This window comes from Amphiprion ocellaris, chromosome 23 (assembly GCF_022539595.1).
Source record: "Amphiprion ocellaris isolate individual 3 ecotype Okinawa chromosome 23, ASM2253959v1, whole genome shotgun sequence".
Taxonomy (NCBI): Eukaryota; Metazoa; Chordata; class Actinopteri; family Pomacentridae; genus Amphiprion; species Amphiprion ocellaris.
In genome coordinates this window covers 3,090,075-3,117,696 of record NC_072788.1, presented here as the reverse complement: position 1 = coordinate 3,117,696, position 27,622 = coordinate 3,090,075, and the positions used below count along the sequence as shown (strand labels likewise).

At 41.1% G+C, this 27,622-nt stretch overlaps 1 protein-coding gene across 5 annotated transcripts in view; it reads right to left on the bottom strand.

Annotated features, from left to right (window-relative positions):
* afap1 (actin filament associated protein 1) overlaps positions 1-27,622 on the bottom strand; it is a 106,036-nt gene that overhangs the window by 44,048 nt on the left and 34,366 nt on the right. For 2 of the 5 annotated variants that reach the window (XM_055007762.1, XM_055007764.1), the window contains exons 1-3: positions 19,647-19,898; positions 5,060-5,188; positions 3,515-3,597 (exon numbers count right to left, since the gene is read on the bottom strand). In XM_055007762.1, the coding sequence (XP_054863737.1) occupies positions 3,515-3,597; positions 5,060-5,188; positions 19,647-19,683 (249 nt within the window). In that variant the 5' untranslated portion in view covers positions 19,684-19,898. Of the gene's footprint in view, positions 1-3,514; positions 3,598-5,059; positions 5,189-19,646; positions 19,899-27,622 lie in introns of those variants that run through there. The other 3 variants (XM_055007766.1, XM_055007767.1, XM_055007765.1) reach the window with 3 other exon arrangements.

Sequence of the window (27,622 nt, the reverse complement as noted above, 5' to 3'; positions counted from 1 at the left end):
TATGTGGATTATACTTTACTGCTGTTACTCTGAACACCCTGCACATATGTTACTTGTAGAGTTTTTTAATATGTATGGCTCTAAATCCATTTAGTATGTTTTACTGTTGTAATTGTTGGCTCCAGTATGTTGTAAACTCCCCTCTTCGCTATTTTGATGATGCAATATTCCAACTGAAATGCTCATATTACCCTATGTGTTGTCATTTTTGCACAATTGCACTGCCAGTATCCATTGCATGTCATTGCTCACCAGGTTGCAATTAAATAAATATGGATATCTGTTTCCCGTTCCTTTGGCTAATATCTACCATTGCCATTTCTGAAAATTGGGGACATACTGACATGACAAAGCAAAGAAATTTGCGCGTTTGATCCAGTCTGTTGATTTTGCAGCCAGACATCCTGCCTACAAGTTTAATGTCCAAATATAAGTAAGTGGTTTATGCAGCGTAGCCAGTACCATGTAGAAAACCCCTGGGGCTCACCCACAAACCAGTCCTGAGTGAGCTTCTTTCTGCCAAATATGTTCGAAAAAACAGATTTAAAAAAATAATAATCAATCAATCAATCAATCAATCAATCAATCAATCTTTATTGGTCATTGCACATTTTCATATACAACGAAATTTCATTTGAGCTGCCCTGCCAATGACAGCTCCGGCTGCTGCGCAGTGCTGCGCGCACCTTTCTTGAAGAAAAAAAGAAAAAGGACATGTTGGGATCTGGGTAGGGATAGCAGAGGGTAAAAGATAATAAATCAAGCTCACAAATCTAAACAGCTTGTTACAACCCTGATGTCTAGGGTAACCAGATGGCAACAAAAGCAAGTAAAACCAACGCTGTGTTACAGAGTGATGGACTGAATTTCTTTTGAAAGGGGTATATTCACAAAAAAAAACACAAAAAAGCAAAGGGGTTAAACACAAATGGGTGCTACTGGAATAAAGAACAAAACATCACCGAAAGCGAACTTTACCCAGAAGCTGATATTAATTTAGTAGAAGAAAATATAAGATAATTAATTAAAAAAAAAACTCTGAACCAAAATACAGTGCAGTAGCACCCATGACTGGACTACCAATGAATTCAATAAGTATTTCTAAACACGCCAAAAGAACCACTAGCCAGCATTTTAGTGCCCCACAAGCACCCGACGCACAAACACTGATGTTCACAAATGCTAAGTGGGCAGCTCAATGGAGACTGGATGAATGGGGCTTTTGATTGGAGGAGGTTGTTTGTCCGGGACCAATCCATCTATGGCTACTTGGGCTGTAGGCGGGGCATAACTATGGACACGGGGTGGACGAAGGTGTTTAACCGGCTCACAACTGGTCATAATACAAATCATAACAAAGGACGTGGAGCGCAGCGGCTCAGGGCCCTAACAATACCTGACAGTTTTCTAATGCTTAGTGCTAAAAAGACAATTCAGTTGATGTCATTCTATAATGAAGACCTCAAGAGATGCAGATGAAAGCTCCAAAAACAAAGAGGAACATGTGAGCTGAGATTATTTTGCTTAACATGCAAGGTCAAGCATTAGCTTTAATGCTAAGGTTGCCAATCTACTTACTGCTAGCAAACTGTCTTTTTCCTGGTCACGATAATGTAAAATGAGCAGAATGATTTAGGAGACAGCAACTACCCAACAGTGTCAAGAGACTGGGCTCTTACTTACAGAGTGGTGCACTTTATTGCTTTATTGGTGTGATTGCATGGTGGAAAAAGTTGCTACAAAGACAGGAACAGAGAAGGGAGACAATAAAGTAGAGACACAGAAACATCACTCCTCCTCTCTCGACTGGTTTTCCGGGAAAACCTCGGCTGTGATTTTTCAGACACACACTGGGGTGACTGGAGGAGGCTGAGGCTGTGGACTGGTTCTAATTACAAACTGCACTGTAAGGCCTTGTGCCTCAGTGTGTGTGTGTGAGATGTAGAACAAGGTGTTGTGGCTTATTGTTATGGTGAAAAGGCTTTGCGAGCCGTCGCAGCCACCTGCTTTAAATCAGAGGCATCTGCTCCAACAATGACACACACACACACACACACACACACACACACACACACACACACACACACACACACACACACCCTGTTATTCCTCACACAGGATCCCTTTAGACATCCTCACATCACTCCCATTATATCACTTACACACACACACACACACACACACAAATAATGGAGACGTTACGACCCTCGCTGACTGTCATTGTGATGCAAGGCGCTGTGTGAGACAGGAAAACATATTGAAGCCATGACTAGCCTTCCTACCGCTTTACAAGAGACTACAAAAACACATCTCACATGGCTTCCATGTCCCGCTGTATTGTTAAATCTGGCATTCATGTGATCAGATAGCGTTCTGGTGTGGAATGTATGATACACACCACTTCATTTCAGGTCTGGGGATCTATCAACAAGGGTTCTGCCAACCATTATAGGACTTATGAGCCACACCTAATCACTTTTTTGGGGTTTATCCTGAATGATTATTAATTGGGTCAATATATAATTAATTATAACAATTATCGTTATCTCAAGTTATCAAAAATGCCCCACGTTCTTACTTTAGCAACATGTTAAGGTAAGAACTCGTGGCATTTTTGATAACTTGAGAACACAACTGTCGCATTTCACAAACACTAAATCACATTACAGCTTCTATTCTTGTGATTTCATTCCACAACAACAACAAAAAATACCTAAAAAGATTATATAAAGGATTTAAAACTGGATTTGTATTCAGTCCATCCTTTGGTGAGACTTTTCTACCACTTTGGAAGGCCCGATGTGGTGCCTATTTCATCACTAAGCATAAATATTTTGCCATTTTTTTAGTAATACAGTATACTGTGAAAAATAACAACCTTTAGTTTAATATGAAAATGGTAACGCTCCAAACTGAAAACAGACACTTGTCAAAAGGTAAAAGTTTGGCAACATGAGACTGTCTCAAGTTTTACTTACAAGTTTTATCCAAAGTGACTTTTTCCAACCATATGTTCACAGTCCTGGTCTTAATAATAATTCTGATTGGGATATACCTGAAATCTCTTTAAAGCACTCATGACACAGGTTGTCTAAGACAGATAGAGTATGAGCTCTGATTTATCCCTTACTTATGTCCCTTGACCTTAAAGCGGCTAGCATTACATTGCGAAAATCGTAATTTCTCAGTGTTGCCATGACAATAAGTAAAGTTTATGTCTGTCACCTGAGACTTGTCAGAATTTTGGCAGCAGTTCGTTTGGCTCAGCCACATTATAGAGGGAAAGAGACATGATACAGCACTGGAAACACAGTGAGACAGAGTTGACTGGTATTTGGACAAAACAGCTCTGTTCAGTTAAACAACCAAAGCGCATACTAAAATTGAACGTGCATGTGTCAGCATTGTTTACACTAAAATCCAGTATGAGTCCATGCTACAAAAAACAGATTCTATGGAAGTAGTGTGTAGCTGTTTATAAGGGATAGGATGTTGCACTAAAAAAGAGTCTTACCAGCCAGGGATGAGGGATTTCTGGTAAGGGCATCTGAGGTGGGGCTGGAAGACCACTGTGGATCTCTGACTTGAATGAAGGTTCTGGAGAAGGACCAAATGACAATACTCAGCAGATATAAACAAGGAGGAGCTTTACAAAATTACATGTGTAAAATTCCAGAAGTTGCAACTGAGTACATCACAAAAAAGTATAAAAGACGAGGTGACTCTTGCCCTTATATCCATTTTTACTCTCTTTATTTAGATGCTCCTGTCACTGACCAATATTAGGCAGTCCCTCCAGGAATTTGCGATGTTGCAATCTGCAATTTTGTACAATCACCGCAACTTTTCCACAATTTTGGCCAGCCTCCCTTGAGTTCCACCAATCATAGCAGTCTCCAGCGCAAACGTCACACACGTACGTCACTTCCTTGTGTATGGTTTGCAGATCCAGACATGTCCGATTCTAATGTCTCTCATTTACCAACAAAAATTACTGCTAAACCCGTGCAAAACAATTCCCTTATGTTCTTCATGAAAGCGGAGGTCAACTGTTTTGCACCCGTGCAATATTGTGGTGGAATACAAATGAAAACCATCAATTGACAAACACTTTTCTACCGCAAAACAGTCTTGAAAAAAGCCTGCAAAATTCTGAAGGGACTGATTAGGTATTCCATAAAACAATGGAACTGCTCTCCACCAAGATGTCCCCTGAAGAATGATTTGTGCTTCTGTTACCATTAGAAATGTACACCAGTGTTAGAAACTCTTTACATTAAATTCTGTGGCTTCTGAAACAAAAATAAAAAGTATGTATATGTGACAGGACAAATTGTAGACAATTGTTGTATCCAGCTTGAGCTTGGCAATGAAATAAACAGATACTTGCATTTAAATTTGATTCAATACATAATTTCGTCTCATTTGCAATGAAATGGTGTTTGTGTATGAATAACTAAATAAAAACATTTAAACATTGGTAGCCATAGACTTCCATACCTCAGGAATAGGTCCAAAAAAAGAAGAAGATAAAGCAATAGTTGATATTCAAAACCATCCAAGTGATCAAACCTACTTTGGCCCAGTAACAACATAAACTAGAAGCTATTTGGCCAACAATAGCATTAACTGTACATATTTTGTAGTTAATACCAGTTTGGCCCTCTGATGACAGCCTACCACTATGAATCACATAAAATCAAATGTAGCCCCACACCGATAATAACAGCTGCTTAGAGCTTGGAGGCCTTCATGGTTGCTCCAAAACAAATTCTCTTTAGGGCCCCACAAAGGTTTAGTCTGGCCATGCAGTTTTTAGACTTCCCAATGCAGAATTTCCTTGTTATTGTGGCTTTGCATTCAAGTTTTACTGCAGTGACAGCTAATCGTCATTTCTTGTCAAACATTCCCTTTCTTCTATTTATCCTTGAAAAAAAATTAACAATCATGGAATAACTAACTTCGAAGCAACTTCCGATTCCATGAACTCCAGTTGCATAACCATCTTGGTACAGCGTTTCCAAAGAATTTTAAGGTGCAATATGGCTTGCAGCCTCACCTTTGTCTGCAAGGACTCTGTGCAGGATGTTGGAGAGGTGTGTCTTCTTCTCTCGGACCCCGGCGCTCAGGTACTCCCTGTCCAGCAGGTCCAGGAACAGACGAAGCTCACACACCAGCTCCTCCATCGCTGCAGGACAAACACAGAAAGACGATACGGTCAGGTTAAAGACCAGAGACGGTCCATGCATGCTTTATGTTAAACACAGCAGCAAACCATGCAGTATCTCATGGACTGATACACTTACATCCAATGGGGCACATACTACTAGTACTACAAAACTTTATTTGAAGGTAAAACTTCAGCTCAGCACACTGTAAATGTCAGTAGTAATTCCTCATCCGATGGGAAAACTGGAAAAACTGGAAAATTGCGTGTGTATTAGTCACATCCTGCACACTTTTTTACTCATTTTCGCAAATCGCTGTAATTCAAGCCTGTGTTAACAATAAATTAAAGAACACACCCTGGTTCTGGGCAATCTTCTGCCACCTAAACCTTTGTTTACCTTCAACAATGATGCTCTGCATTTAGTAATGATGACAACTATTCCAGCATGAACCATCGCCCTGTTAAGTACAATATAACACGGGAAACCACTACAAGATGGATGTTTACTTTTACCAGCAGCAAAAAGACCCATGTTAACAATTTGTTAGTCCATCTCTCAATATGTTCCAACTTCCTTACTGTCTAAAGGACACAACAGAAGTCTGCTGGCCCTAAACTTAAAAAATAAATAAATAAATAAATAAAGTTTACTGTGTCATTAAAAAGTTTGAAAAAAGCTAGGTAGACCTTATTATTAAGTTTTATTTCAAAAATAGGAAACAGTGCAATTATTGGACACTATTTTCAGCTGTGCATTAATATACATTTGACCTTCTATTTCTGTTTTTAAGCACAATGGAGCTCAATGGCATTGAGAAATGAGATATATAAGGCTTTTGAATACACACACAGTTTAGCAAGTTACCACCAGGTTTATTCTTTTACAAAATAAGGACACCAGCAGCTAAAACTGAACTGAACCATCAAAACAGAAACTACACATGGAAAAAGGCCACAGCATTATTTGCTCATTAATCAATCCTAATATATCGTATGCCTTAGTTAGAACACTGTGCTTCGACAAGTGTCTTTTGGCCCTGTAGTCCAACATTAAACAGACAGTGAACAATAGCAAAACACAGTTATGTAACAGACAAGTGGGCAGCCAGGTAGTCAGATGGAAAACAGAGCTTTTAAGTCAGTCAATCAATCACAGTCCAGTGCTGAGATCCAGCAGGCTGATAACTGCCAGGCAGGGACAGACCTGGCAACCCACCTGACGAACATATCATGGCAGAATTATAGCCACGGGTGAAAAATACACAGCTGCTTCCCATATAGAGCAAAACAATGGCAGGAAAATCAAATATAGCACAGAGTCAACAGCTCACACAGTGTGTTTATGTCCATACACCTTTACACACTCATATCTAAGAGCTTGATGTGATAAGGGGGGATCAGATCGAGTTCATAAGCATGACTCAGAGCTGCCACGCTCTGCACAGGGACTCAGATAACAAGCTCCTACTCAGAATGAGGGTCCTGGGCTATTTTAGTGCAACCCAAGCTTTTTGTAAACATCTGATGGCATCAAACGTGTTGACATCATACTGGGCCACCGCTGCAGCTTGAAGGGGGCAAGTGGAGTTAATGATGATGAGTTTATTTGGTTTAACCTGTATACTCAAGGCTTTGAGTGCTGGATGTTCTTTTCTAGCTTCATCCCACATCCCACCGACACTGAAAGAATTAATGGTGCAGAACATCGCCCAAGAACACTTTGACATTAGCTGGAGGGACAGCTAATGTCAAAGTCAGCCTCACTGACATGGGAAAGTCAGTGAGGGTAAGAAACTTTTATCACAAACCGGATTTATACTGAGATATCTAACTGATTTGTTGGAAGTGACAAAATATATAAATCTAATAAGCAAGAGAGAACCTTGACAATTAACAGATTTTATCTATCAATCAGATTAATATGTTCACTTATTTTTTAAGCAAAAGATCAAATCCAGCATGTAAATGTGGAGGCTTTCTGCTTATATGATTGTAAATTGATTCTCCCAGGATTCTGTACTGCTGATTGGACATAAAAACATCTGAAGGTGTCACCATGAGATCCGTGAAATGTGGATATAAAAATTTTCACTACAGTTCTGGCATTCTGTAAACGCTTATTCAAGTGATTGACTAAGTAATCAACACATTATTACATGATGAAAATAAACCCCAGTGTACTGCAGACTGTGATAGTTAATGCCATACAATACAACCACCTGCGGGGTTACAATAAAGTACAAAATAGGAGGTCGCAGTAAGTCCGGCGAAAATGTAAACAAAGCCGTTAGATGCATCACAATGTCGATCAGTTCTTCGGAAAAGTCAAGTCTTACAGCGCCATGTGACGACGTATTCATCCGCTCTGCTTGCCAACTAGTTCAATGTAAGCAGTTCCGACAAAACAACAAAGCGCCATAGGTTGAGGACGTCATAAACCGATGACCCCTTGTACATGAAAGATTTTAAAACCATAAAATCTAGCAGGAAATCTGATACTTAACCACCCAAATGCTTAATTTGGGAACCTTGAACGAAACATCTTCATACCTAACAAGCAATGGAAATCTGAAATTGAGTTCATAAAGGCAGCACACGCCAGTGGCACAGTAATATCTTGCAGTGAAGCATTTTCACAGACAGCAAAGCTCATAGATGATGAAGACCTCACCTCCTGCCAAGCCAGCTGTGATACGTTTATACTCTTTACGTAATCACATGAAATCATCTCTGTCAACATTTGGGCTACAGGCAGGGGAGAAGCACTAATCTGACCAATGTGCCAATTGTCTCAGCAATCGAAAACAAACCAGCTCTCCTCTCGCTTCACATGCTGGATTTGAGCTTAGGAATAGTTTGTGCCAATAAGGGCTTTTAATTTGGACTGTATATTCCAGCTACTTCACGATCTGCAATGATGCAACAAACAGCATGTATCTCTTTGCCCCAATACCAGATCTAATCATAACTCTGTCTTTCCATCATGCAGGTACGCGATTAACCGACAACAGGTGAAAGTGCTCGTAGCTGGCAAACAATGGAGGACATTAATGTCAAAACCTGTCATCAGAGAATCTCAGTTTTACAACAATAAATCCTAGAGACATTTGTATGAGTTTTCAATGCAACCATCGTTCATTTTCATAGCAGCAGGAGAGGTTGGACTATCGGACAGCAGCTCTGAGGCTGAACACACAGCCGCTTTCACACATTCCTCACATAATCTGATTATCCTACAGGAGAGGAGGACGAGAGAAGGAGCGGTTGTGGAGTCCAATGAGGAAGAAAAAGAGAGAGGGAGTGAAAGGTATACTGGCCAAGAGACAGCGAAGGTGGGGTCGAGTTCAACGGAGCAGAAAGTGAGATAAAAAGACAGCAGGAATGACTCAGATATAAAGACAAGACATTTAAGAGAACCAGATACGCAGACAAAGAAATGTGATCTCCTACAGCAACAACATGTTAAAGTAAGATATTTTTTGTCCTTGTGAACACACTGGGTATAAGAAATAGTGGATTTCTACAGCTAACATCAGCATTGCACCTCACTAATCTCTGCAGAAAAGTCAAAAATCTGCTGGAAATCCTGAAACCTAAAGAGGGAAGGCTGGTGTAGCAGCGCATTCATGTCCACAGCTGTAAAATGACACATTCAGAAATCACATACAGAGGGTCCTTGACTTGGAGTTCCTTTCCTACGGTCTGACGCAAGACGATTTTCACCCTAAGTCAGAACTCCGGTGAAAATGTAAACAAAGCCGTTACGTGCATCACAATATCAATCAGTTTACAGTATTTGTACAACTACAGTAACGAAAGCAGTCATTAGCTCACACTGAAACACAACTCGGCAGGAAAATACCGGCAAAAATTAAAACTTCAAGTCTGACTTGCGCTTGGGAGCCACAGTGAAGTTAGAGAATGTAGCATAGTCCAATGTGGTGGCAAATGGAAACAAAGCCGTCTTATAGCGCTGCGTGACTACTGTACATACAGTATACATCCGCTCCACTCGCCGCACGGCAACGTATTCGTCCACTCCACTCGCCAACTAGTTCCACTGAACCAGTTCTGACGTAACGACGAAACACGGTAAGGCGAGGACGTCGTAAACTGAGGACCTCCTGTATTGGGATGTTTGCAAACTTTTTTAGGGAGTTCACATACTTTTGGACGTGTGGTATGAGTATGCTAAGCAAAACCCAAGTGCAAATGCATTAGTAAACACAATTTTAATTTTACTGTTAGCAATGATAACAGAAACAATGAAAATAAGTCCCATGTTATAAGGAACTAGAATTATGCCTTAAAGAAACCCTCAGTAATCGGATACTTTTAGAAATAACACCATGGGAACTCACAGCATCACCTGGTCAATGCTTTGCCAGCATCTTTGAGCATCATTAATCTTGTCAACCGTCTGGTTGGTTTATATTTAAAAGAGAATAAGCACCAGCACCCCTCACTGTGAAGCTATACACAGCCTGGATCATTTTCGCCATTGCCTGTTTTTATATTACACCGAGAACAGCCAAGCACTCTTTACTGCTCCATTTACCGTTTCATAGAGCTTTGCGTAACCTGCACAATACTTTACCTCCACTGGGGTGGTCAAAAAGCTCAAACCTGTGTGTGTGTGTGTGCCATTAAAAGCCTAAAGCTAGCTCTCCAGATCACCGAAGAAGGCGAGGGGAAAATGAAGTGGCGCAGAGAAGGACCACCCTCAAACAAGGCCTGAGGGCAAGCAGAAAAAAAAAAAACTTTGTCGTGCAAACAAACCACCCACGCCCTTTCTTCAAAACGTTTCTCAGTCTGTCATTGAAATACATTCTGCACTTCCATTCTCTTAATTCCTTCCCTTCCTTCCATTATAATGGACAGGAAACTATGCATGCATTTGTGTAATTATTGCAAACACCTTTGTTCTAATACAATACACATTTTGATTAGTTTTCTATTATATGCAAACATGTTTCAGGTGTCTATCTTCAAATATATTAACATGTATTCCTAGCAGGGTAATTTGCTTCAACGCTAGGCCTGTGTGAAAAATGATAGGAGCTCTTGCCAGAGAAAGCAATCATTCCCTCACCACCACCACTGACACACACTTTCAAACCCACTAAAAACACCTAGACAAGTCACAGGGATGTTTTCACTCCCAGGTATTCACGCTTCCCGGAGCCTGGAACAAAGGGGGTTTTTCCTGGGTGAGGTGTATGTGTGTGAATGTGCGAGGCAACGGGGTCATGTTTGGGTCTCGCCAAGAACTCGAGACCCTGCGGCTCCGTTGTTTTTGTCGGAGCAAAAAATGCTTAGCCAGGTTAGAGGGAGGGAGGAGGGATTTCTGCGTTCTTCCCAGAATACAGCTGTGGTGATTGACGGCACACCGACAGACGCTATCCTACAGTGTGTGTCTATTAGTGGTGTCTGTTTCTCGTTATCAACAGCACCTTTTACACTTTTGGGATGTGTTTAGTCTGGGCATTTAACAAGTTTTCAGGTCAGGATCTGCCTCCACAAACACACACAAATAACTGAAAAGAGTGCGTCAAAGCCTGGGTATTAGTGGGTCTACAGTGGCACACACACATTAAAATAAATGCCATTTGTCTCGCTCAGTTAAGACAGTGGTTTACCCCCGAGAAAATGTGTCAGAGTCGTTCTAATTACAAACCATCATCATCGTTATAAAGCCAAACCACTCTTGTAAATCAACACGGGCTCTTAGTCAGTTTACTTGGATAAGTGGGGGCTTACAAACACCATAAAGATCTCCGAATCTTGGCTGGGACTAAAAATTCATGACGCAAAAAAATGAACTGGGCTAAATGAATTAAGTGTTTCTGGAAGCACAGAGAGAGAAATTAGCCTTTTCTCCCCCATGCAGACTTGATTGTTTCAGTATCTCATCATTAGACAGACAGATCATGATCCCATGACCCAGCAGTGCATGAAGCCTTTTGCAGATGCTTGTTTGTCAGATTTTGTAGTTTAAATTGTTTGCTGTTGACTTTTTCGAACCGGACCATCTCTAGGCATGCTGGTTGTGGGATCTGGACCTTTGTTTTTAGACTGTGTTATTGCTAATTTTAAGAAGCACTGCTGTAGCATGGCGAACAAATCAACAGAGTAGGATATAAGAGAGGAAAGATGAGATAAACAGGAGATATAAGGCATCATCCAGCTGGTAAAAAGTGGTGCCACCTTGGTCACATTCCCATGACAAACAGTTCTGCAGCCCACATAGTAAACTGTTAGCAGTAGTCCTACGTCCACATGTCATTTTGGCTGCTGTTTCCATCCCTCCCTCCACTAATCTGGCAATCAAGTGTGACATCAGCACTCTCTTACCACCAGATTGCACCTCAATGTTTTTGGTACTGTATTGTATATCTAGTATCCTTGTAAATTTTACAACTTTCACATATTTGAGCACCTGTTGCAAAGCAATTCCAGTCCAAGGATTATTAGGCAAATCCACCGCATTGTGGTCAATCCGTCAAGCTGTCTCTTCAGTATCATTAGCAACTTGGCTGATTGTTGAATGTCATGGAAAGTCACAGTTCAAATAGAAAACTCTTCTAGATACAAAAACTCTAAAAGAAAACAAAATAACCATATTCTCTGTGTATTCAAAATAGCAACAAACAGAAATTAAAAAGCATCTGCATGCTCTGAAAGGATACATACTAGAAATGGCATTTCAAAGGAACCTCATTTTGTTCACAAGCAACAATATACGGCATGACATGACAAATAAAAGGGTTAAAAACAAGTCATTATACATCATGAAACAACCTTAATTTCTGGCATTTTCTTCTACTTCCTTCCACGCAAACAAGATTCAATACTGAACTAAATGACCTGTTCAGGTAGTTATTTTTGGAATGTAATTACAGGACAACATCCATTACAGTAAAGCTACAGAGCATCTTCAAATCCACATCTAAAGCTGAATCAGCTTTGCCAGACCTAATTAGCTGACAGTAAACCTGTTTGGGCAACATCTGCTATGGGTACTTATATTGTAATCGCATCCCAAGTACTAATATCTTTCATTTCTAATAGGTAACACCTGGTGTGCGTCAATGTTGCAGGTTATATAGAGCCTTACTCCAGGTTTAAAATACTCCTGACACAGCTAACAGATGCATGAGAAGCCTGAGCGACTTAATGAGACACCCAATCATCTTCACGGTGCACTTTCTGTGGTTCTAGGAAACTTAATGGCGCTGTGGGTTGAATGTTACAGTAAGACAGTGGTTGTTCGTAATTGAGGTTGGTTTATGGTCTAGTGTCGTCATGGTTACCACCTCCAATGAGCCACCAAAACACAGCAGGGCACCAGTGAAGGCATTCATTTAGACAATAGTCTCATGATTACATAAGTGCAGACACACAAAAAAAGTTGCACAAGCCTTTTGTTTTGGGGGAAAAAGAAACAGCATCACCTGCATTTATGCCATTTTTCATTTCCACACTGACAAGTCTACCCGAGCTTTGCTAATATTAGCTGGAAATGCTCCTTATTTTCATTCTCATGACAACATAAAAGCGCCAGAAGAGAAAAGTATATATTTCTATATGTAGAAAGTAATTCTACATATAGTAATCCTATAATGGGAAAGAGCTTTATGTTGAAAGTCGTGCATTATCACCAGTCATAAATGTTTCATAAAGGGTTTGCAAAACCTCGACTTGGACGAACACCAGGCGAGAGGGAGAGTTATGAACAGATCAGAGGACGGGCGATGCTGCATTAGTTTATGATGAAAGACAAGCTGTCTCGCTCTCTCTCCACTTCTCGGGTCTGTAATTATGAGGTTTGTGTGTTTTCTTCGTTCCACTGGGCATGCCAGGCGAACATCACAGAGCGGGCCTGATTGCTATCGAACAGTACAGGTGGTTTACCGTACGAGCAGATGTTTCCCAGACCACAAACACACATCTGCAAAGCCCTGATCTGAAGCGAGCGGGGGAGAAGAAAGGGTTCGAGATAGACGGATAGGACAGTGCTGACGGAGGTTTACAGATGATATGAGACGAGGACAGAGGGCTTGTCCAACAGCTTGGGAAGAGCGATGATGCTCCCTTTGGTATCTCTTTTAAACAGATAATTAGAGGGTGCTCAGCTAAAAACCACAGGCTAAGGAAATGAAGACGGGGTGCGCGAATGGCGGAGAAGTGTAGACAACTTCCAGCATTGGGTTTCTATCTTCTGGTGGGAATAGAGGACATGTGGTTTCCTTGATTGGACTGGGAATGGTAGCTGCCTGGGTGTGAGAAATGAGTGTCACATTGCACAGAACTTTTGGATTAGTGAGGTTATGCGGGCTGCAAGCCTACTAAGTCATCTTGGCCTCATTCATTTATCGACAGATGACACAATGAGCCGATCCAGATACAAGCGGAGTGCTGGAATTACTGCAAACTGGGGAAGTACAGATCTGATTTGCTGAAAAGCCTAACATAGTGAATTTAGTTAATGTTCACTATCAGTTTTTTTAGTTGCACCACAAAGCTTAGTTGCTTCAGGATACACAAAAATGATCTCACAAAGTTCAACTTCTGGGCTCAGGACATTCGGGCCAATTTCAATGACAGAAAGATGAGCATACCTACATTTTCGGGCAAGAGTGAACTCCTGGTTTTGTTCGCAATGTAACTAGCCTTTGAGAAAATGCGGGGTGGAAGTGGCCGGAATGCACAGTAAGTATTTGGCTGCTAATGTCAGTTCAGGATAGCAGTCACAGTTTTGTTTCCACTATCTAAGTGAGCCAGACTGGACTCTAGTAGCCAAATATTACCTTTGTCTTGTCTTCATTTAATCTGAAGTATTCCCAAACAGCTGAGGTCTTCCACATTTTCGAGTATTTGAATCTCAAAATTAATATTCAGATACCACAACGACTAAATATTTGGATATTCAGGTCCAGCCCTAGTGATAAACAGATTCTAAATCAGATTCTAAATCTGTTTATCACACAGATTAAATAGAAAAAGGTCTGCTACTGGAATATAGAGTCTGAAGTTGAACTGGTGCATCACTAACATGAATCTGCTCAACCAAACTAAGACTGTGCTTAAAGTAGATGGAGCCAAACAAAATTTATCGTGCATTGCGCCTGGCCCGAATAGCAATTTCTGGGCTCCCGTATATTCGGCTCCTATTAATGACGAATATCTGAATATTCCAATTGTATCGTGACGTCCGATGGGGGGCGGGGGATGGAACGAAGGGATGAGTGGAATACCGATCGCGCAACACCGTCCCACGGTGGGAAGACGAAGGACATCGTCCGATGGGGAGTGGGGGTATCTGAATATTCAGATCTCAAAATAAATATTTGGATACCACTGTAAAGACTGAATATTCGGGTCCAGCCCTATCATGCATGATTACTACAGCGTCCTGACAGCGACAGTTTTTCATCTATCAAAACTCATTATGTCCCAACAACAGAACTAAACCGCTGACACACCCAAAGGGGTATCTGTGTGAATGTCAACATGTGTGGCTAAATGGCAGTAGCCAGACAGGCGTATCCAAACACAAGTCGGAAATACTGGATGGTGCATGGAAACACACAAAGTTACACAAGCAAGTAGGCAATCTGAGTAGATGCACATTCATTGACAAACACTAGCATCTTAGTCTTACTGCCTCTTAATCACTTAATCTGCCAGACATCACGCTGTGTGAACCTCCTACAAACTCCACATTACCCCAGCTCCCCTCACCCTTCACCCCACTAATGAAGTTTTGGTCTTGTAATCCCTAAAAGCTTTGTCCAAGACAGACAGCCTAACAAGCTAACAGGTTCATCCCATTGCAACATTAAGCCTATTAAAGACGCCTGGTCAGGCTCATCAGAAACGATCCTCTCTGAATGGAGTCAAATTACCAAGGTAACCATTAATGCCAAGGCTAAATAGGACTATTTAAACTTTTAATTTTGCATTTTGAGGCAGGAGTCTGAGCCTAAATGCTTGGTGATGATGTTAAATAAGTAGGCTAGTAGCCATTTGCGTTTAAGTCATATGAAACTCTGCTATTTGGTACGCGTCAGGGTCTTCTGTGCTTGGCTTGCGAGATCCCCGTCCTCCTCCCTGTGTTTTTCCAGATGGATATTGACACAGGGGGAAGGCCGGGAGGGCTATGATTAGTCGTCCCAAAATTAAAGTCTCTCTTCCCGCATGCCAGCTTACTGACAGGCCGGCTTTGGAGGGAAGGAGGGAGAGATTACAAACTCATTTCTCCTCATCTCTCCACTCCACTCTTGGGATCCGTCTTCCCCTACCACCACAAAGGAGGGGGGCTCACGCGTCTGACAGATGAAAGCTCTTAAACTTCAATCATCATCGAGGCGAGAAGGCGGAGAAGCAAAGCGACCCCGGCTTTCTAAAGCAAAACCAAATGGGCCAGAACAGTGACACCATGTACCCATTCTGCACACATCACACCCGCTCCAATTAATTGCTCGTTGACTCCGGGTTTCTATGAGGGAAGCTGCAATAATAAGTGGCAATAAACACTTTAACACTTGCGCATTCTTGCCCCCAAAACATCGCACTCCGTAAGTGGGAGAGCTCTTCAGCGAGGACTTGCTGAAAGGGAGCACTGAGTCTGCCAACATGGCTTGTTGTGTTTCACCCCAAATCCACCAGCAGTTTGAGTCAACAGGGACTGAGAGCAAGAGAAAGGTCATTCAAAAGAATAGCAGTCGAGTGAGTGTGAGTGGACCTTTTTATCAGAGTTTACATTTAGTGACGTGTACACAAATTGGCAATCTTAACCCAACTGCTAACCACGTTGTTAGAGTGAGATATGCGAGTCGCCACAGCAACACAGATTTAAGAGGGATGCCCGCTATAGTTATCACTACATTTTCCTGCTTCCCATAAATGCTTCTGTTACAGCTTTTCCAGCCTGTAAAGTTCTAATTTACAGGCTCACTGGGACTCTTTTTGAGCATGGAAATCAGGGGGTGTCAAACATGCGGCCCACGGGGAAAAAGCGGCCCTTCAGAAGGTCCAATCCGGCCCATGGGACAACTTTGTAAAGCCTAAAAATTACAGAGAAGACATTAACTGTAAATTGTAAATTTGCAAAACTGTAAATTTTAAAAAAAATTCTAGACCATGAAAAGTTGTTTTGATCATAAAGTAAAATACTAGATTGTTCATTGTTCTTTTGTCATTTTGTGTCTAGTTTTTGTAATATTTTTTCCTTGTTTTTGTTGTTTTTTTGTCTTGCTTTTTGTCTGACTTTTGTCGTTTGTCTCATGTTTTCTGTTGTTTTGTTTCACGTTTTTGTCATTTTGTGTGTCTTCTAGTCTCGCTTGTGTTTTTTGTCTTATTTTTGTCATTTTGTGTTTTGCTTTTGTCATCATTGGACTCATTTGTGTAGTTTTTTGTCTCGTTTTTATCGTTTATCCATTCTTTTTGCGGCTTTGTAAGTTTTTTGTCTGTTTTGTTTTGTATCTTTTGCCTCATTTTTGGTCGTTTTATGTTCTGTTTTTTCATTTTATGTCTCAATTTGTAATACTTTGTCTTGTTTTTTGTCTTACTCTTTGATCATAAAGTAAAATACTATATCATTCAGTTCCAGATGCCTGTGATTACATGTTGTGTTCCTTTATAGACACTGTGATCTGGAAGTTTTAATGTGTAAATGATAAACTGAGGCATAATGCTGAAATTATTAATGAATTAATTTTTCTCAAGAAATTTCAGTTTGTTCATAATGTTTTATAAAAAAAGATAATTCCTTAAATGTGAACATTTTCAGAATGTACTTTTTGGCACTAAACAAAAGAAAAATTTGGAATTGTGGTTATTTTTATTTTTTATGCTGTGATTTTACTGTTTTGGCCCACTTGAGATCAAACTGGGCTGAATGTGGAACCTGAACTAAAATGAGTTTGACATCCCTGATGGAAACGGTTAAAGGTAAAACTACCTCTGCAATAATATGCAGCGAGTTCATGGCTGCTTGAAACTATATCTTCAGTGATTACAATGCAAACTACCACCGAGTAATGGTTTCAGCCCTTAAAAAACATTCTCCAGATTCCAATAAAAGCATCCGAGTTGGGAATCTGGGCACCTACGTTAATTACATACCTGCACGTTGGTTTTCTTAAAGCCACGCTGGTTGAACCAATTCCCAAAACATTATCTACTACATGTGCGACTGAGATGTGATTACAACCCCTCCACACAATGGATGTCTGTAAGAACCTCACCAAATGCCGGTCGAAGAAGTGCCGCCGGGGCCACCCGATACCCCGCAGCTGCTGGCGTTGGTCCTGTTATTGCACGACTCCATTCACAGCCGTGAGCAGGAGAAATTAGAGGCATGGGACATTTGTGTTGTCATTCCAGGATCATGTTGGGAAACCTCTGGCTGGAGAGTAGAGTTACTTCAAGACCGATCTGGACTGGGTAATAACTGATTGGGCAGCTGAATGTCTGAATGACTTAGATTCACCTGTGTGGGGTGCTAGAAAATATAGAAAGTCTGAGTTGGTAGGTTTTCAATGTGGGGCAGATGAGGACAATGACAGAACCCCCATGTTTATACCCTACAGGTCAGTTACAACTGTACCGTAAAGAGCAAAGTTCTACTACTACTGTATAACTGTGTGACTGTGAACTCATATAACCTAATGTATTTTGACCATGAAAATATAACAAGTTGGTTTTGCGAGCTGGCTGCTCAGAAATTGATAATGCCACTGCGACTTGTTTATGTGCCTGTATGAAAGCTAAACTGTTTCTTTACATTGTCAGTCGCCTACCCTGATTCATCGAGTCCTTGAGCAAGTAAAACTTTCGCTTTGACTTGAGAGACGATTCTGGACTCCACTGAAAAACTTTTCTGACAAAAGCCCTCATTTTATATTTCAGCATGTGTTGTCAATGCATCTGGATCTGTTGTCTAGCAACAACGAGGTAATGAGAAACAGGCTTGTTTTTAAGGTCGCAATGCTAGAAAACAAAGAATTAAGTTGCACAAGAGGGGGCGAAGTCAAAAAATGTCACAATTAAATATTATCGAAAAAGCTAACGGGGGAAACTTGAATCCAAGAAAGAGGTCAGTGAAGGTACAAGGGGACCTCTTTCTGTCAAAAGTGCAGTAAAAGTCCTTTAACCACACCAGAAAATTTCACAGTGGTAAGCAGCAGCGACAAACTGAACCAACAGCTTTATCATCTTAACAGCTACAGGGGCTGCACAGATCATGAAGAGGTCAAGCTCTTCTTCCCCAAAGGCTTGGCTTCTCCTCCAGAAGGATTGCATTTCTTTTTTCTGCAGTCAGTAAAGCCACATTAAATTGCCAGATGATTGAATGGAGTTTGGCGTGAGGTTCATACTACATCAGGGGTGTAAAACATGCGGCCCGCAGGCCAAAACCAGCCCACCAGAGGGTCCAATCCGGCCTGACTTTGTAAAGTGTAAAAATTACAGATAAGGCATTAACTGCATATTGTCATTCAGCAAAATTATAAATTTTAAATAATTTCTAAACCATGACAAGTTGTTTTGATCTTAAAGTAAAATACTAGATTGCTCATTGTTCTTTTGTAATTTTGGGTCTCATTTTTGTTATATTTTGTCTTGTTTTTGTTGTTTTTTGTCTTTTTTTTGTCTGACTTTTATCGTTTATCTCACGTTTTTATCGTTTTGTGTTTCCTTTTTGTCTCGCTGGTGTTTTTTGTCAAATTTTTTGTCATTTTTGTTTTGTGACGTTCATCTAACTTTTTGTCATTTTGTCTCATTTTTGTCAGTCCATTTTTTGTCATTTTGTAACTTTTTGACAAATTTTTTGCTTTGTTTTGTGTCATTTGTCTCATTTTTTGTCATTTGGTTTCTCGCTTTTGTCATTTTTTGCCTCATTTGTGTAGTATTGTCCATTTTTTTATTGCTCTGTAACTTTTATGTCAAATTTTTTGTCTCATTTTTGTTTTGTTTTGTGGGATTGTCTCATTTTTTGTCATTTTGTTTCTGGCTTTTGTCATTTTGTGTCTAATTTTTCTTGTTTTATGCTTTTAAAAGTAAAATATCATTCAGTTCCACATACCTTTTCCTCCAGGAGCTAGCATACCTTTTGACGGGGAGCGCGTGCTTGACCTGCAATATTGCTAATCCGAGCACAAATAAATAAATAATAAACTGCAAAAAATGAAGAAAAAACGACATAAACTGAACTAACAGCACGAAAAATCACCAAACAAATGCCAAAGCAAAACCGTTATGCCGACTAATACCCATTTGAGATGAATTGGTAGAGAAAACACTTCAAGCTAGCACCGGGTGAAAAAAGCTATTGGTAGGTTAACGGTGGATGCTACAGCGCAAGAAAGTCACTCTAAACTCTCTTGCGGGTTTGTTAGTGGAACTAAAACAACACTGATTCTTCTATTTTAAAAAAGATAGAAAGAAAAGGAAAGCAGGTTGAGCCACTCACCCCTGCTGGAAGCGAACAGAACAGGGTCGCTCCTCATCGTGAAGTCAAACTCATCTAATCCGACCGACGGCAGTGGCTCCCCGGCAGCGGGTTTTTAAAGCAAATCCAAGTCAGAAAACACACGCTGTCGTCTTCTTCCTCCGCTCTTTTCTCTTCTAACCGAGCCGGCCACTCAAACGTCTCTCTATTCCGTTCAAACTTTTTCCCCGGATCCTCCTTCTCCCCTTCTTTACTCCTCCCCTCTGCTTCTCCCAAACGTCTCTCTCCTTCTGCCGCAAACTGCCTGCATGGATACTGTCTGCTGCGTTCATAGACCGTCGGAAATCAGGCGACTCCCTGCTCTCGACAGGCGATTCATCACTTTCTGAGTCACATTTTGACAAGCGAATATCGGCTCTTTCATTATAATGTTTATTGTTGATGTTTAAATACCTCAGCAATGAAAATATAAGGCTCAAACATCATCAATCAGCTGTAACTACAGTCTCAAAGTGAGAATTTCCGATTGCACTTGAAAGCAGCATTTTCCCCAACTTCTCTGCTCCTTCAACCCTTCATGAATGTGTATTTTATTTTCCAGAGTTCAATTTATCAATTATTTATTGATTTTAGTGAGAAAATACTGTCATTGCACTTAAACAGAGCACTGCTTTTGCTTCCATGTGTGCTACATTCTTGCTGAAGCACAAATCTTTGCATCTACCTGACAAACTACAATAAATATTGTACACAAAAGTCTAACTTGTTCCTGAAATTGTGATTGTGATTGATATTCAGTCCGTTGAGCAGGCTTATTACTCCACCAAGCAACGCGACGGAGTTATGTGATGATCAGCGTGTGTTTGTCTGTCTGTTTGTCTGTGTGCAATATTACACAAAAACAGAATAACAGACGTGGATGGAATTTTCAGGGAAGGTCAGAAATGACACAAGGACAAACTGATTAGATTTTGGCAGTGATGTGGCTTATAGTCTGGATCCACGGATTTTTTAAAGATTTCTGTATCATTGTGAGATAGCAGCATGGCATCACTGTAACCATGACAACATGTGAACACTACGTCAGCTGCCTGCTGATGATCGTATGATTGCGATTCTACTACAAATCAACCGCTGCGGACTTATCGGGACTTAAAGCTTCCATTATGTTCACCGACTAACTAGCTAACTCAATTTCCTCTACTTCTCTGCTTCCTCAACCCTTTTTGGATGTATATTTTACTATTCAATTGGCTTATAGTAAAGGAACAAATAATATTTTCATATATCTTGCTTCCCCAAGCGAAGGAGTTCAAGTATCTCGGGATCTTGTTCATGAGAGATGGGAAAATGGAGCAGTCATGGAACCGTCGCGGTAAAGAGGGAGCTGAGCTGCAAGGTATCTCATCTGGCCTGGGAACGCCTCGGGATCCCCCAGGAAGAGCTGGAAAGCATTGCCAGGGGGAGGGATGTCTAGAATGACCTGCTTCATCTGCTGCCTCCACGACCCGACCCCAGATAAGAGGAAGAAAATGGATGGCTATATCTTGTAAATAATCAAATAAATAATACGATTATGAGATGATGTATCACATTATTAGCACCATCTAAAATGGCCTAAAACTGGAACAGGATGAGTAACATTTTAAATTTAGCTCATTGGTGGGTGAGTGCAGCTGTTAATGATGGCTTTTGCCTTCACTTGAGTTTGGACCAGCAGTGCTGATTACAGTGACTTTACTCCACAGTCCAGTCACACCAGGACACAAATTCAGGGTCAAGTGTGAAAAGGGTAAAAGTATATAGACACCCCCAAGTACACCCTCAGATCCCTAGTATACACAATAATCAGTAATCTGACCCTTCTTAATTGATGTTCATGGGGATATTGTAACAGCACTAAGGGCCTCTGACATGTGACCTCCTCACCATTTGTTGCTTGCACAGTAATGCGAATGATTCCCTTTTTGTACAAGACGAGCCACAGGACGCTCCAGTGGAGTTGAAGCAAATTACAGTGAAGAAGGAAAGAAACATTTAAAGAGAGAGAGAGAGGCTGCCTTCCCTAATTACACTCCATTACCATCAGCTGCTGATCCCTCCACCCCTCCGTACCCATCCCCAGGGGTAAACCAAGAGCCCGTCTGAGTTCAATATCCCATCTGCCACCAGGGGAGGAGGAAGGGCGGCAGACCGAGGCTACCCAACTCTGTTGTTTTTCTTTCTTTTTCTCCAGGACCGCGGAACATGAGACCGAGGGAGGGAGCAGTGTGGAGAGAAAGAATAATGTCCCAGCTCACCTTTCAGCTCCACCAGTTCAAGGAGAACCGCAGAATGGCAGAGGTGGTTAAAGCGCATTTCCCTAAAGGATAATGACTGTAATGTGCCTGTAACTGACCTTGTCCTACAGGGAGCATGTGTGTGGCGCTCAGTGCGGAGTATATATATTAGTTTGTGGCATTTTGTTTTGCCATTGTGATTCATTAATCGTGGATGTTCTGTGGTGTGTTGCTGGGTAATTAGAGTGTGTTGAAAATAGAGAAAGGAAACAGAAACATGCTCCAAGATGATTCACAGGACTCTTAATGTCACTTTTGGATTTCTTTAACAAAGACTTAAAGTTAAAAAAAAAAAAAGGAAAGATCACAACTGACGTGAAGTGCAGGATGGTAAACCTCACGTTTTCTCACAAGTTTAGATTCGTGACTCCCTGGGTGGCCAAAGATTCCCAAAATTGTCCATTCCGGGTGAGCAAGTTCCACAATTAGCGAGCAACACAGTGGCTAGCACCTTCAAAACTGGATGGGGATCACTACAATTGTTTTGATCAGAACTGAGATTATGATTATGTATCACAATTATTCAGTGCATTCTAACATTTATATAAACAGAGCTTTCTTTTCCTTGTTGTGCTATATTCCTGCTAAAGTACAAATGAGCCTGAATTCAATGCATCTACTATAGCCAAAATACAGCTAGAATTGTTCCCAAAAAGCCTCTATTTTAAAACATCTGCTTAGTTATAGCTACTACAATTGACCGAAGTTTTATAGAAGCTAGCTGGGCGGCTGTGCACAGAGAAGCCTCTAGTCTCCACTGCACATGCTTCACCAAAAATGACTTTGAAAGAGTGAAATATTTCTAATTCTAATGTTAGCTTTGCCCAAGGTGAAGCTAAATGAATGTATCTCCATGGATTGTTTTATACGAGTGGGGTTTTTAATGCACAGAGCAGTTGATAATGTTCATTTAATCACAGACAGACAAAACTGAAATTCAGTTTGTTGTGTGATGCCCTATTTTAAACATGAGATTAAAATCTTCCTCTGTAGAGAATAAGGCAAGCTAATCTTTTCCACTTTAAGGTGAAGGCTGATCAGGACTCCTGTACTGTAGATGCCTGGGCAATGTGGTTAGCTTAGCATTTATATGGACATTTCTGTCCGATTGACTAACATAAATCAAATTATCAGGCCTCTTTTGTGTTTATTTTGGTCTCTGCCAGATCCTGAGGAAAATTATCTAGCTGTTTAGCTGCTAAAGGTTCCATTATGTTCATAAGCTAACTGGCTAACTATCTGGTGCCGAGTCATTTGGAAATGAGATTGATAAGAGCAGAGATTGCAAAATCAAAACAGTGAGCTAAGAAAAAGCTCTGTGCAGCTGAGGGGAACTGCAGTTTGGTGAAAGTTCTTTATGGGTCTGTCACTACTATTCAGTCCTGTCACATTCCACATTGTTACTTTTGTAGATATTAAAATATGAAGACTATAGTGCAGCTTTAACTTTACCTTTTTTGTTTTGTTTGTTTGTTTGAAACTTTCCTTGACATGGTTGTGCACTTTTAAACTCATTTTCACTTATGCTCACAGTTTGGCTGCCAATTTTCCAAAGAAAACAAAAGACCGTGAGTTGAACACAGCAGACAGCAAAGGCCCACACACACAAAAAAAACTATGGTCCAAGACAATTGCTTTGGATATGCCTGTCAAAACAAACAATGTGAACCCGAAAACTCTTTGGATTTTATCTCCTCTAAAACTCACTTGGCCGGTCTGCAACCAACAAGGCCAGACCAACAGCGCAGAGCTTAAAACTCAGGAGGCAGGTTGGGTTCTGGGGTGTTTTTATGGGCAGAAGGTGGCATTCTTCGCAGCCCTGTTCACTGTGGTGCACGGCGAGGCAGCATGCAGGCCAGATGACCCTGAAGTCAGTTAACTGCAGTGAAGAAATCCAGTGGGAGGATTTCTGCTTGAGCTATGAGAGTCTTATCAGGGTGAGATATGGTGATGGAGAGGGAGTGTGTGGTGAGCATGTGTGTGTTGAAACGATGAGCGATGACAAGACGGACGGGTTACAGTGAAAAAACACATCTCTGCGTATTGTTCGCTCCAGTCTGCAGTCGTGCACGCACTTTTCGGGTCAGTAATGCATGTGTGTGTGTGTGTGTGTGTGTGTGTGTGTGTGTGTGTGTGTGTGTGTGTGCGATCCCGGTGAAATCTCAGACTGGATGGATGATAACTTGGCTCTGCTGTTAAAAAGTCAACAGTGACATCAGCGTTTGGCCCCCTGACTGCGATTAAATCTAATAGAGATTGAGATACTGTAATAACTTGGACACGTCGCTGCCCCTGTCAGCCATCAACCTGTCATGTTATTCAGACACCCCAGTGAGAAAACACACACACTCAGACACAAAGATACAGACTTGACTGTCTATGAAAGCTCCATGGTTTTAATTTGATTTCACTCCACCCCTCCCTTGTGAAGTATTTTTGCTTTTTCGTGTACTCTCAGAGATATGGATGTTGACATGTTAGGCCGTGCTACATTTTACAGTATATCCTGTATATGACAGCTTCTACTTATGGGGCATTTGCATTAAGGCCGTAGCGTCCATTAAAGACACAGAGGTCAAGTTTTGAGGGTTTATTATGACAGGAAAAGCCCAATATGCATTATATAGACTGGTAACCCTAGACTTTAACGAGGGGAGATAATATTTATATGAATAACTGCATAAATTTATCATGCTACTACACCAGGAAGTGGTGGGCAGATCCAGGACCTAGATGAGGCAATCCACCCAGACTATGCCAGCAATAAGGCGAGGCAGGACCCTGTCATCACTGAAGTACCCTGGATGGAGCAGTAAGACGACCGTCACACAGGGGAGGCTGTTGCAAACTGAGCTATCAACCGGGAAGATGTCTGGATAACGAGAACGAGCAAGAACTTTTGTGAAAATATACTTGTTAAGAAATGCAGTGGAAACTTTTCAAATCAATCTATAACAATGTAACACTGCTAAAATACATATAGACTGGCTGTTTCTTTCCATCTCAATTCATCCAATATGAACACAACTCCTGTCATAACCTTATATTCTCCACCATATATATTGAAATTCCATCATCATCTTCTGAGCCTTGCCTGTATGACAGAGCTCCTTGCCAAGATCTATGCCAATCAACTCAAACCATTTCCATTAGCAGCCCAACGAGAAGCTCTGCATACAAATGTAGGTTCTCCAAGAAAGTATCTGCTAAAAAACCCTACATCACGCCACCCAAGTGACAAACAGTCACATGTTGGATGTCTGACTTCGAATAAGTTACAGTTCCCCAGCCCAGCCTCTGCTCTAGTTATTGAATAAAGACACATGCTTTGGTTTTGAGACAAGGCGATCCTTGTCCCTGCAGTGTGGAGAGCTACTGGCGGAGTGTGGTGCTGTCATGGGTTGATGTGAAACCAGAGATGTATGGTCACATCAAACTCTGTCAGACACTACCACAGGGACTGACTGAATGATTCAGTGTGACCATGTATGCCAGATAGCTCCACCCCAACAATATTTCCACAAAAACATTGAGTGTCAGCAACAGGGACCAATAAGCCTGATTGGCAGAGCTCACACCACATCAGCAGGGTCTACTGCCCCTAAAAGACAAGATTATACAGTCTTACTTTGGACAACACAACCTTGGATTTAGTGCAGTGACTAGCAATGGAAACGCAACACAAAAAAGACTGGAAATGCCTTTTTTTTTACTTGTTAAGTTTTATGTCATCGATGTCATGTGTTCTGTCTTAAAGAGCAGAAAGAAAGCATGAAAAATTAAAAGGAAAGAGAAAGAACAGTAAGACTAGAATTGTTTCAAAAGAAATTTGTATTCATTAAAAAATATATATAAGTCTTTAAAGTGCTTTTTTTGCCACATGGGGTACAACAAACAGGGTGTAAAGACAACACTGACATATCATCATCTTAGAAAGCTGTGACTGAGTATGCAACACCGTTCAAAAGCTTGGGATCACTTAGAAATATCCCTATTTTTGAATGAAAAGCTTTTTTTTCAATAAAGGTAACATTAAATTAATCAGAAATAGTGTAGACATTGTTAATGTGGTAAATGCCTATTGTAGCTGGAAACAGCTGATTTTTAATGGAATATCTCCATAGAGGTACAGAGGAACATTTCCAGCAACCATCACTCCTGTGTTCTAATGCTACATTGTGTTAGCTAATGGTGTTGAAAGGCTCATTGATGAGTAGAAAACCCTTTTAAATAAACTAGCAGTGCTTGCTAACTGCATAGTCTCAGACTTTTGCTTCTCCTGAGGCCTGGTAGTAGTAGCACTTCTAAGGCTGGGCTACCAAAACCCTTCAGTCACTCTACATTCACATAAACATGGCCTCTGCATACCGAAGCCAACATCTGTCCAGTCAGTGCATTAACTGCTGTCGCATATATCAAAGAGTCTTTGTGTCAAGGATGAAAGCTAAATCACCTACAGCAGACGCAGTGAGGGACAGCTAACATCCCAAAAGTACTGCTGCTGTAGTCTCAGCGGCATCAGTGGGCTAAAAGGTCAGCAAAGTGGACTAACTCTCTCTTACTGAGGCCAGCTGTGTGTGTGTGTGTGTGTGTGTGTGTGTGTGTGTGTGTGTGTGTGTGTGTGTGTGTGTGTGTGTGTGTAGCCAGCCTGTTTTGATTCTGTGTTTCCCTTTGCACAGAAAAAAAAAGGCTGGTATTCGAGGCATGCCTGTCAAAACAGCCGCCAACCTGAGCACCTCTCAGCACACACCAAGACATATCCCCCACTCTCACACACATACTTCTCTGTCAAGCAAACCAGGGTCTGGGTTTGAGTCTTGTGACAATACGTGTGTCGCAGCTACAAACACTGCACTGAAGTGTTGAATCGACCGCCTCTTGTGCTGTCTGGATGCTGCAATGTCAAGTTTCGACTTTCCAGACCTGGCAACCCCCCGCTGATTTCTCTCTGTGTTGACAGAGTGTAACTCATTCCCTCTGAGCGTGCATTCAGGCTGCTCCCCGCTCCCCAAGGAGGTTGGGAGGTTAACCCAACCTGGCAACCATAACTACTCTCAACCCCCAGAAAATGAGAAGGAGAGGAGTCTGACTGGCTGCCGTAGAGGTTGCTCCCAAAAGGTACAAAGGTTGTCACTTTCACTCAACCTGGCATCCGCCTGGTTTGGATTCCCGAGCTGTCATGTCCTATTTAGGGGGGGAATGTTGAACTACATTGCAGAGACATGCTGTTGCTGTCATATTAATTGTAAGCAAGAATAAATATAGTCTCTACTTGTGAATTAACTATTATTATGACAATAATAACTCTGATCGTGATGAACTGATGAGTCATTTTGGAGTAGAAGTTTGTCTGCGGTTTCTGCTCCAGTCACATTTCTGTTTACTCACTCTTTCATTATTATTATAAAAGAATTGAAAAAAAAATAACCTCTGTTAAACTGCAGGCTGTTTGTGTGAACAAAGCCTGCAATTCAGCGCAAAATCATGCAACAGCTGAGTCACTAATTAGTGTTTTTTGCTGGATCTGCATGGTGAAAATAGCTTATTTTGTTCTGGAATTTCAAATGAGACACACATAGAATTAAGTGATTTTGATGAATTACCATGATTTTAAGCCATTTAGGTAAGCTTCTTGATGAACTAACACATCACATTTGA